At 33.6% G+C, this 11491-nt stretch overlaps 1 protein-coding gene across 1 annotated transcript; it reads left to right on the top strand.

Moving 5' to 3' along the window:
* Nucleotides 1-3323: 3323 nt before the first annotated feature.
* On the top strand, nt 3324-9862 carry LOC121234328 (signal peptide peptidase-like 2). The gene is made up of 14 exons (XM_041130233.1): nt 3324-3683; nt 4494-4652; nt 4774-4885; nt 5196-5315; nt 5532-5683; nt 5799-5981; nt 6195-6229; nt 6738-6894; nt 7271-7324; nt 8027-8119; nt 8230-8372; nt 9079-9149; nt 9392-9475; nt 9567-9862. Exons 1-14 carry the CDS (start codon nt 3537-3539, stop codon nt 9683-9685), a joined length of 1629 nt encoding a protein of 542 aa, XP_040986167.1. The 5' UTR covers nt 3324-3536; the 3' UTR covers nt 9686-9862.
* The last annotated feature ends 1629 nt before the right edge of the window (nt 9863-11491 follow it).

Here is an 11491-nt window from a genome sequence, read left to right as displayed (position 1 = left end):
TTTATATATCTATAGTATATTTCTCCATTTGGTGAATAGTATTCCAATAGATTTTTTTGGGAGCTTGAGGGGTTTGAGAAAAAGTGATCCCCTATCTCTATTATTTTTTTATTTTTATAACGAAACTTATAGTAAAATGATCGCTTATCTCATGGAATGCGGATTTCTATCTAGATTTGCAGTGGGGGAAGCAAGAACTGCCATTCTTGAGAGGACTCACCTCCTATTTGCGGATGATACTCTTGTCTTATGTGGAGCTAACTAAAATCACATTCAAGTTTTGATGGTTCTCTTATTTGCTTTGAAGCAACATTAGGTTTGAAAGTGAATTTAGTCAAGTTATAACTAGTTCCAGTTGGAAATATTTCAAGTTTATTGAGTTGGGCTAATATTTTGGGGTGTAAAGTTTCAACCTTGCCAATGAAGTATCTCAGTCTTCCCTTAGATGTTCATTCAAGTCGAAATATTTATGGGATGAGGTGTCGGAAAAATGGAGCGTAAATTGGCTAGCTGGAAGAAGATATACTTGTCCGAAGGTACTAGAGTTACTTTGATAAAAAGTACTCTTTCTAAATTTTTCATGTATTTTTTTTCTATTACTCTCACTACTTTGCAAGGTGGCTCACTGGTTAGAAAAATTACAAGAAGATTTCTTATGGGGGAATGGATGAAGAAGTCAAGTTCCATTTAGTTAATTGGACTACGGTTTTACTCCGACGTGCGAATGAGGGTTGGGAATTCAAAACTTGTTGGCTTTCAATAAGGCCTTATTGGGTAAGTGGTTGCGAAGATACCAAAAATAAATGGGAGCTTTGTGGAGGGTTATAAGAGCCCTGCTACAGATAATTTGACTGATAATTGCATTTTTTTTTTTTTACATATTTTTAAAACATCTTTAAACATTTTTTTAAAATACATAAATTCACCAATAATCACTTCCTTAACCATTAAGAAAAAAAATAATCGGTCAAACCATCGGTTCACTTAGCATTTCTTAGGTTATAATAGATCTAGAATATAGTGGATATTGGGTCGAATGATGCTCAAATGAGGTGAGCGGATCACATGGGTTGGGGCTTTCGAAACACATAAGAAGAGGATGAACAATCTTCTCTCGATACACATGTTTTGTAGCTGGGGATGGTTCCAGAATAAAATTTTGGCATGATTTATGGTGTGATGATCAAACTCTAAAGAAAGCTTACCCAACGATCTACAGTATTGCACGGAGATAGGAGGCTTCAATTGCAGACCTTATGGGTTTATCTAGTGGTTTCCCTCAATGGAATGTCATATTCCATTGGGCTGCATAAGATTGGAAAATTGACACATTTATTATTTTTTTAATCTTGTATATACTTGTAGAGTGAATGGGAGAGCTGACCAGACGTTTTGGTATCCATCCAAGAGAGGGAGCTTCGTTGTTCATTCGTTCTACAAGTCCCTTATGACACAAAATATAAATTTGTTCCCATAGAAGAACATATTGAAGACTAAGGCCCCCAACAACTTCTTTATTTGTATAAACAACTTCGTTAGGGAAAATCCCCACCCTAGATAGCCTAATGAAGCATTGAATCATTATGTTGGATTAGTTTTATGAGTCGTGCTACACCCATTGGAGTGTAGCCCAACATATTCTCCCGAGAAGGCTAAGTGCCTTCTTTTTGACACATTTTTTTTATACACTTAAACATTTAAAAAAATCACAATATTATTAAAAAAATACTTCTTTAATGATTAAGTAGAAAAAATAAAAAAGTGAGTTAAGATCCACTATAAGGAGAATTTATTGGGACACAAAACATTTTTATAATTTTATATCTGCAAGAAAATCAGGAAGTCCATGGACCACCTATTATTGCATTGTGATGTAGAATGAGTTTATGGAATGACATCTTTGCTAGGATGAGATTCCATTGGGTGAAAACATGATTAGAATTAGAGAGGCATTCAAAGTAACTCTAAAATAATAGATATGTAGAAGATGGTCTCAATCTGTTTATGCTGTGCATATGAATGAAGATGAATGGTAAGAGTTTTGAGGATCATGAAAGGACAAAAGACGACCATGGAACGTTTTTTTATTAATATTTTATTTTATTGGTCGATTGTAATATATTTTAGTGATAAGAACTTTCGTAAATTTTTTGTATCTTTAAACACTTATGCGCAGATGTTATTCTTGTATATGTCTTTTATACTTGGAAATGTCTATTTTTAATAAAGTTCTTACTTGATGATAAAAAAAAAAAAAAAAAAAAATCTATTCATCATCTTATAATATAATATTAGATGATAAGTTTATAAATAAAATATAATAAATAATTTCTAATTATTTAATATCACATCATAAGATGATAAATATATTTTTTCTTGTAAAAGGACGGTAACCATTTAGTGGTTATTATGGTTGATGTATTTTCCCGCAAATCTCCAACTGAGCGTGCGTGCACAAACATCTATTTATCCATACAATTTTTTTTTTTTGGTTATTTACTTATTAAAATCATAATTAGAATTTAAAATAATTAAAAATTTAGCTGCCAAAAGTAAAAAGTAAAAGCCCGCATTTTCATTAATGACACCGCCATAACCATCAACTACAAAATCTCTACCAATAATTTAGTATTTAAAATAAGTCATTTTACTTCCAAATTGATGTACCATCCGTATCACTAACATAGAACATGACCCTTATCAGAAAAAAAAAAAAAAAAAAAAAATAGAACAAGATAATGTTTATATATATATAAAAAAAAAGAACACGATAATATTTATTTATATAAGAAGTTTATAATCAATTTTTTTATATATAAATTAAATCTTACTGTATTAATATTGTGGAAAGTACATTTTCTACACTAATTTGTATAAATAATTTTTTAAATAAATTATGAATTATACAGAATATTAATTAAATTATAAAAGACTATAAATTATAAAAAAATTAGAAATTGATGAATTTTGAGGTAGATCATGGATACTTCGTAGTAATAATATAAAGGATTTTAAAATGTATGTTCACAACTCAAGCAATGCACCGCTTTAATTATTAAAATAAAAGTTGATGCAACATGATTCTATATCATTAGTATGATATATGATTAATGTGCTAATCAATAAGTTTGCGAATAGATTTATAATTCTGTTTTTTTTTAATGTTGATTGATTTATTTTATTCTTATTTAATTAGTAATATTAGATGGATTATCTAAATTTCGTAAATTTTTATTAAAAAAAATGAAATTTACTGTATAAAAAATGAATATTTTCTTGTTAGTTATAATTTCTAAATTTTTCAACTATTTTTCAAAAGAGTGCTCAATTATTGACTTAAAGACCACACAAATTCCTATTTAAGTTTTGATCCCCTTGAACAAGGACAGCGTTGTTTTTGTTTTCACGAACAAAATAAAAGCTTCTCTCTCTCTCTCTCTCACTCGCTCACCCATTCCTGTGTGCTCCGAGGCTGTGATGCAGAGGAAGAAGACCCAAAAGGGTTGGTGAATCTCGTGGAGGCAGCTCAAGAATCCATGGATTTGCAGAGGCCTTGCTGGGTCGTCTTCGTGTTAGCTCTGATTTCAATTGTTTGTCATCCTTGGAATGCGAGAGCCGGGGACATAGTTCACGACGACGATTTAGCTCCCAAAAAGCCCGGCTGTGAGAACGACTTCGTTCTAGTAAAAGCTTTCTCTCCGATACCCATTTCTTATTTCCGTGATTTGTCATCTCGGTCTTGCTTAATTTGTCTTCTTTTTTTTTCATTAATTATTGGCTTTTGTTAATGGTTTAGCTGTATCAAAAAATACTATTTCGCTAATTATAAAATATATCAAATTTCATTTTTTTTATTTGGAGTTAATATTGCACCCACTTGCAAACGGAGATGGTGAGCTCATCGTTGTTTTTTTTCTTTTTCAAAACCCTTCTGTTGTTTTTTCCCGATTTAGTTGTTAGGCTTTAAAGACTTCAATTGGTCTGGAGCTTAGTTTAATGTTACTTCATTTTGGAAAGGTAGATTTGTACATTTTTTCCTCCTCCAGAATTTGTGCTTGTTTTTATCTTTGCTTTTGTTTTCTTCTAAATACTTCTGTTTCACTTGAGGTTGGGGCTGGGCTTGGTTTTTTCTTTTTTAACTATTTTTTTTCTATGCATTTTACATTCAGCAATTTCTCCGGTGGTTGCCGGTTTGTATGTATCATATAGAGGGTACTAGACGCTTGGATTTGTAAGTGTTAATGATACCGCTGACTCAGGTAATCTAGCTTTGAGAATCTTACAAGGCAGAAGTTAGAATTATGTAAAAACTTGTCTACTTTCTTGAGTCATAATTGGCAACTTTCTCACGCTGTGTGGATTGGCATTGAATGTACGTGTTTTTGGTGAGCCAAAACTGGAGGGACATGTACTAATGATTTGATGCCTTATACCTCCTTTAATTTAGTCTTGCAGATTTTCTTATCTGTAAATCGAACGTTGCTTATGTTTAGGTAAAAATTCAGACTTGGGTTGATGGCATAGAGGATGCTGAATTTGTTGGTGTGGGTGCTCGATTTGGCACTACCATTGTGTCAAAGGAGAAAAATGCAAACCAAAGCAGTCTTACTCTCTCAGACCCACGCGATTGTTGCAGTAAACCAAAGAAGAAGGTTTTTTTTTTTTTTTCCTTCTATCCCATACATTCTAGATGTTTATATATGATCGTGCTTTTTGGGAAAATGTACTTACTGATGCCAATGTGTGCATGATACCGTGATTGGGTGTTGTTAGCTTGCTGGAGATGTTGTAATTGTGCATCGAGGAAACTGCAAATTCACAACGAAGGCAAATGTTGCAGAAGCTGCTGGTGCTTCAGCTTTACTCATTGTAAATAACCAGAAAGGTAATCAGCATATCTGATCTTGCTTTTTGATGCACGTGTTGACAGTAGAGTATTTAAAGGTAAGTAAATAAACTTGTTATAATACCTGTGAAAAGAATTTTGTATAATGGATAACATTATCCCATTTTTTTTAACATGTATAAGGGTGTTATATATATATTTTTTGGTAAGTAATATAAGGGTGTTGTATTGATTATCTATGATAAGTTAAAATATTTAGATAGTGGTCCAGAATAAAATTTCTGAAAGCTAAAGGTCTAGATATCCACCTTTATTCACGTTATTTTGAAGTTGTTTCTTTTTCCTGCAGAACTTTACAAGATGGTTTGTGAGCCAGATGAAACTGACCTAGATATACACATTCCTGCTGTCATGCTCCCGCAAGATGCTGGTGCAAGTTTGGAAAAAATGCTAATGAATAGTTCAAGAGGTAAGCATTTCCTTGTTCTTCATAATCACAAAGCAACAAGGAACCAGATGTCCAAAAGGATTTGTGTTTGTCATAGATTTTTTGTTGCTTTGAACATGTAATTATCTATTTGGATCTCACTCAGGAGACAAATCCTGTGGCATCTTTTTTAGGTGCATAGATTTTCCCACTGCTGCTTTTATACAGCTTACTTGAATTTTCAGGCTTTCTCTGCAGTGTCTGTGCAGCTATACTCTCCACGGAGACCAGTAGTCGACATAGCGGAGGTATTTTTATGGTTGATGGCAGTTGGTACCATCTTATGTGCATCTTATTGGTCCGCATGGAGTGCTAGAGAAGCAGCTATTGAACAAGACAAGCTAATTAAGGTCACCTTTTGCTATTCCTAGCTAAATAGGTTTAGCCTTTCCTAAACTAGTGTTCTTCTCCTTCTCTTTACAGCTGAAAATACTGGCTGAGTTACTATATATCTTATTCTTGCAGGATGCTGTAGATGAAATCCCGAGTACCAAGGCCATGGGCACTAGTGGTGTTGTAGACATCAACATAACATCTGCTGTCCTGTTTGTTGTTATTGCTTCATGCTTCTTGGTTATTCTGTACAAGCTTATGTCATTATGGTTCATTGAGCTTTTGGTTGTTCTTTTCTGCATAGGCGGTATAGAGGTATTCCCTGCTTCATAATTATGAATTTGCCTTCATGCTTGTATTTGTATATGGACACGGAAAAGCATTACACAAAAGTAATATGAACCTTGACTCAAATCTGAACATATTTGATTCAGTTTGTCTTTGTTACATTATACTCTTTTTAGTCTGCATTTGTTTTTTCTATTCTTTCTGAGTTAAGCCTAACTCTGTAGTTCCTCGCATATGCAGGGCTTGCAAACTTGCTTGGTTGCTTTATTATCAAGGTACATAATATCTCTTCCTGAGAAATGAGTCAAATGGCTTTCAGCATGTTACACAAATAAGCATTGGAGTAACTATCCAGACACATGGGCACTTAGTGGCTGTTGGTATAAATTATAAATGTTGCATCTTTGCCTTAGGAGGCTTAGTGCTTGCACTTTTATGTTCCCTTACCTGAACTCTGTTACATTAGATGATCGGTAGAAGCTTAACTAGGCCAACAAATAATGACAAACTCCCTATTTGAATATGAATGTTTTGTCCATTTACCAATCTTCTTTATATACGTGCAAAGTCAAATGTACAAGGTTTTAAAATCTCAACTTAAAAAACTGTAAATTTTTTTAGCTTTGGCAAAGATTACTGTGTTGGCCCCTGTTTCTCTTCACGTGCTTCTATATCTTTCTTATTTGATTACTGATTTAAAGGATTTAGTACGCTGTTAGATGAGATATTTTGTTTCTTAATTTTTTTCAAGGTCTAGAACTAAATCCCCACATCCTTGTGTAGGTGCTTCAAACGTCCTGGAGGTTCATATATCAAAGTACCTTTCTTTGGAGCCATCACTTATCTTACTTTGGCTGTTTCTCCATTATGCATAGCATTTGCTGTTGTTTGGGCAGTTTACCGAAATGTATCCTTTGCCTGGATCGGTCAAGATATACTTGTAAGGATAAACTTCAGTGTGTTGCTTTTACTTTTTTCAACGATTAGAAGTATTACATAAGAGACCAAACGGTAGTACACAATAGGTCTCTAAGTTATCAATGTTTATCAATGGTACGCATGAGCTCCTTTAGATGACAAAAGAGTTCACACATCTATCTTGAGTTCTTGATTGCAGCCTTTGATTCCTTTCTTTAGCCTTGTCTTCACTCCTACACCCTTAGCCAACTCATCATTCCCTAGACAGTCGATTGCTATTGACTGCAAATTTAACATAGGTTAAACTTGTGGCCTGAAGCCTGTTCTAAGTTATCTTATTGACTTTTAGGATAAGGTGATGATGACTAACACTTATTTTTCTTTTACTTGTCAATCAGGGAATTGCACTGATAATCACTGTTCTTCAAATTGTACATGTTCCCAATCTCAAGGTAATGATTCAAACTCCATCATTTATTGCTGATTAATGATCTGGATGAGGCTGTCTTTTTTCTGATGGTCCATATCAAACATTATGATGGTGTGCATAAAAACAATATCACATTAGTAAATAGCATGAGACTCTGTATGTGCATATCCATATCTGTTAATTTGAAATTTCGAAAGAACTTTCGGCAGGTTGGGACTTACGTTTGCACATTGGAGAGCATTTTGGCATTGTTTAATGTGTTTGACTCTGAGTCCACTAAGGCTGAGAATAGCTTGTGGCTGAAATCTTTGTTATTATTATTTTATGTTTTTATGTCTTTATGCTTGATGTTTTTGTCTTTATTATCCTTGTTCCATCTCACAATAGATAAAAGTTTAGAAATGGTATGTATTTAATGAATCAATCTTCTTAAAATGTTCTTCCATAGGTAAAGAATGGTAGTTCCAAAATTCAGGGTAAAATGGAAATTTATATGGATAAATGTTTTTTTTGACATTTTTATTTTATTTTTGTGCACACTTTCTATTTTGAGATGGAGGGTGTTTATTGACTAATCCTTTACAATTATTTTGTAACTATTTTGTTATTGATCAGTTTTACTTCATGTCAAGAAGTGTAGATGGAATGGACTCGAAAAGCATTGATATGCCTAAGAATTGAATAACCGTTCTTCTGACTTGATTCTTAATAATTTGGTAATCAGGTGGGTACAGTTCTTCTCAGTTGTGCCTTCCTATATGACATCTTTTGGGTGTTTGTTTCTAAGAAGTTGTTCCATGAAAGTGTGATGATTGTGGTAAGTAATCAATATAAGCGTACTCAATGACTGATCAAGGCAAATAGTTTAGATTACTAGGACCTTCAAATGCTGAAAAGAACATCCAATCATTTATATATTTTCCACAGGTAGCTCGTGGTGATAAAAGTGGTGAGGATGGTATCCCAATGCTACTGAAGATTCCGCGCATGTTTGATCCTTGGGGTGGATACAGCATCATAGGATTTGGTGACATCCTTTTACCTGGACTGCTAATAGCGTTCTCTCTTAGGTCAAATCTCCTTTTCTCCTACGCAAGATTTTGTTCTTAATTGCTTTATACTTGTTAGCTTGAGCCATGAAAGAGTGTTGTTCTTTCTGGTGCTGTCCAATCTCGAATCGTTTTCCCTTTTTTTTTGCCTGATTGGGCAGCTGTAATCTACTTGTTTGGATTGGGTAGCTTACATGGAGTTTTAGCCATGATTTATTCAAAGAGCTATAGATTTGAGTAATAAAGTTGGTTGATTTTAAGAGTATGAGAACCAGAATAATAGGATAAGAAACTTCAATTAATTTGTTCATTGTAAGGGATTGTTCTTGTGCTTCCTTGGAGTGTTGATTTGTTTTTGAATGCTCAAAACGCCCCTTGTTTGACCTAGAAGATGCAGGACAAAGAGAAATTTTAGTTCTTACAACAGAAATTCCATGTGGCACTGACCCCAGTATATCAAATCCTCCTCCCCATTGCCAAAAGGAAAAAAACAACAATTCTGAATCTAGATAGTTGTTAGATTCCAGAATTTCATCGTTTTCCCTGTTCCGATCATAATTGCAATCATAGCATGCTTTAAAGTAGTGCCACCAATGAGGAAACCTTATTGCTGCCTCTTCTGGTTGAGACTCTTTTCCAATCCTTGGGTTCTTAATCTAATCTGTACTTTGATGATTCTTGTGTTTGGCGTGTGTATGTGTATCAATATCTTGGAATATCCTTGCAGGTATGATTGGCTGGCAAATAAGACTCTTCGAGCTGGATACTTCTTGTGGGCAATGCTTGCATATGGATTAGGTAAGAAATAATAAACAAGTCTCCTTTCTCTTGTTGCTTGTCAAAAAGTCTACTTTCTCTTGCTGTTTGTTATAATTATAATTATTATTATTATTGTTTTGCAAGCCAACCTCCACCATCCTTATCCGACAATAAGACTTCATACTTATCATGAAAAGATACTAGGTTGAATAAACTAAACACATCATTTTCCAGTGTCTATCATCACATCTTTCATCAAGCAGGGATTTTTTTTTTGGCAGGTCTTCTCATTACATATGTGGCATTGAACTTGATGGATGGGCATGGCCAACCGGCATTGCTTTACATCGTCCCATTCACCCTTGGTAATTTTCGCACAGCAAGTTCTGAAAGCCATATTGAATTGCAAAATGTCTTACTGTTATCTGGTCTTTTTTTTTTTTTTAACATATGCAGGAACATTCCTAGCTTTGGGGAAAAAGAGAGGTGATCTGAGAGTCCTGTGGAGTAGAGGAGAACCTGAAAGACCCTGCCCACATGTCCAACTCCAACACTCTGAAGAATCCAATGAATAAAAATAAGATCAACTTCATGTATTATTATGTCGTCGTGTTTTCTAGCGTATTGCTGATATTGGGGTTCTGTTATATAGTCCACCAGCTTAGCATAACATGGTAATTTGTATTACCTTAATCTCCTTTATATAAACTAGGAGCTTCTTGTCAATAATGTATGCATTTGACCTTTTTGAGGTTTTTTTTTTTAACCCATTGATGCATTAAATTAAGGGAAATAATATTTGCAGTCCTAGGGTCAGCAAGCTCTGCATATTGCATTTGAAAAAAGTTTGTAAATCTATGACTCACATGAAAAAATAATATTTTTTAATAGTGAATCATATTTTTTTTCAAAGGGAGTACGCTGGATTTATACAGATTATACTCAACATTAAATTTGTGAAAGGAAAAGAAAAACTTGTGGACAATGGCCTTGTGCGGGAGGAAGATTTTATTAAGAATAATTTTACCTATAACTGTAAAGTACATAAACGTCGCGTAATCGTTTTTAAAAAAAATGAAGTTTACTATTAAAAAATTAATTTTTTTCATATGAGTTTCATGTTTTATTCATTTTTTTTAAAGCGATTATATGGCGGTTGCACAATTCACTGTTGTAAATATCTTCTCTCTTTTATTAATGAGTTTGCTTAATGCAGAAGTTTGTTACATCAGTTAGGATGACAAAGTACGTAGTTTTGACCTTATTATCATTGTAATGGATCTCATGGTAAGTGGTAGTATGTTTCATATGAACTTGTAAATAGCGAAACAGGGAGTGAGGAGCCATGGCTCTCTCCACTGTGAAGGAGTGCCTTGTTTTTCTTTTTTCTTTTTGAAACAGAAGGAGTGCTTCGTTGAGGAGAAGGAATTGACCATGTTTGGTGAAATGACACTCAATGATCTCATTAATTTTACCATAGTGAGCCATGGCTCTCTCCACTGTGAAGGAGTGCCTTGTTTTTCTTTTTTCTTTTTGAAACAGAAGGAGTGCTTCGTTGAGGAGAAGGAATTGACCATGTTTGGTGAAATGACACTCAATGATCTCATTAATTTTACCATAGTGAGCCATGGCTCTCTCCACTGTGAAGGAGTGCCTTGTTTTTCTTTTTTCTTTTTGAAACAGAAGGAGTGCTTCGTTGAGGAGAAGGAATTGACCATGTTTGGTGAAATGACACTCAATGATCTCATTAATTTTACCATAGTATTCCAAAACAAGTGCAAAGTTTTGGGACAGCCTGATTGTGAAGGTCCAACAAAAAATCATTACACTAGAAAAAGTCCACAAAGATTAGGATTATATAGAAATTGATGTAACTACAACAAGACACATTAAAGGAATAAAATATAAAGGTACATGATATGAATGTTTCATTGTTGAGCAAAATATATCATTAATATATTATTGCTTGTAAGAGAAGAGAATAATATAGTTTTTTTTTTTTTTGGGAGCAAAATAAAAAAACAAAAACCAGATTGTAAGTTCATCACTTGACATTAATTAGTGAGCTGTCAAACTCAAACACAGGGTTGTTTAGATTATTTCAACTCATCTTATCTAATCAGTTCAATTTTTTCAAACTTTCAAGTAAAATATAATAAAAAATTCAACATTTTCAAATTTCAAAATAAAAATAATATTAGCAAATTATATTCTAACAATATTTTATTCAACTTTCAAATCTCATCTCAACTCAACTCACGATTACCTACTGTATTTAAAAATAAAGTAGGTAATTGTGACCATTTTCTCCCCACTAATTAAAATGGGGTTTATCTCTTTCTTGGGTATAGCTTGTCATGTATATGGACCACATGAAAGGG

Source organism: Juglans microcarpa x Juglans regia, chromosome 6D (assembly GCF_004785595.1).
Source record: "Juglans microcarpa x Juglans regia isolate MS1-56 chromosome 6D, Jm3101_v1.0, whole genome shotgun sequence".
In the NCBI taxonomy this organism is placed as follows: domain Eukaryota; kingdom Viridiplantae; phylum Streptophyta; class Magnoliopsida; order Fagales; family Juglandaceae; genus Juglans; species Juglans microcarpa x Juglans regia.
Note: the sequence above shows the minus strand (reverse complement) of the source record. Positions and strands in the feature narration are given on the sequence as shown.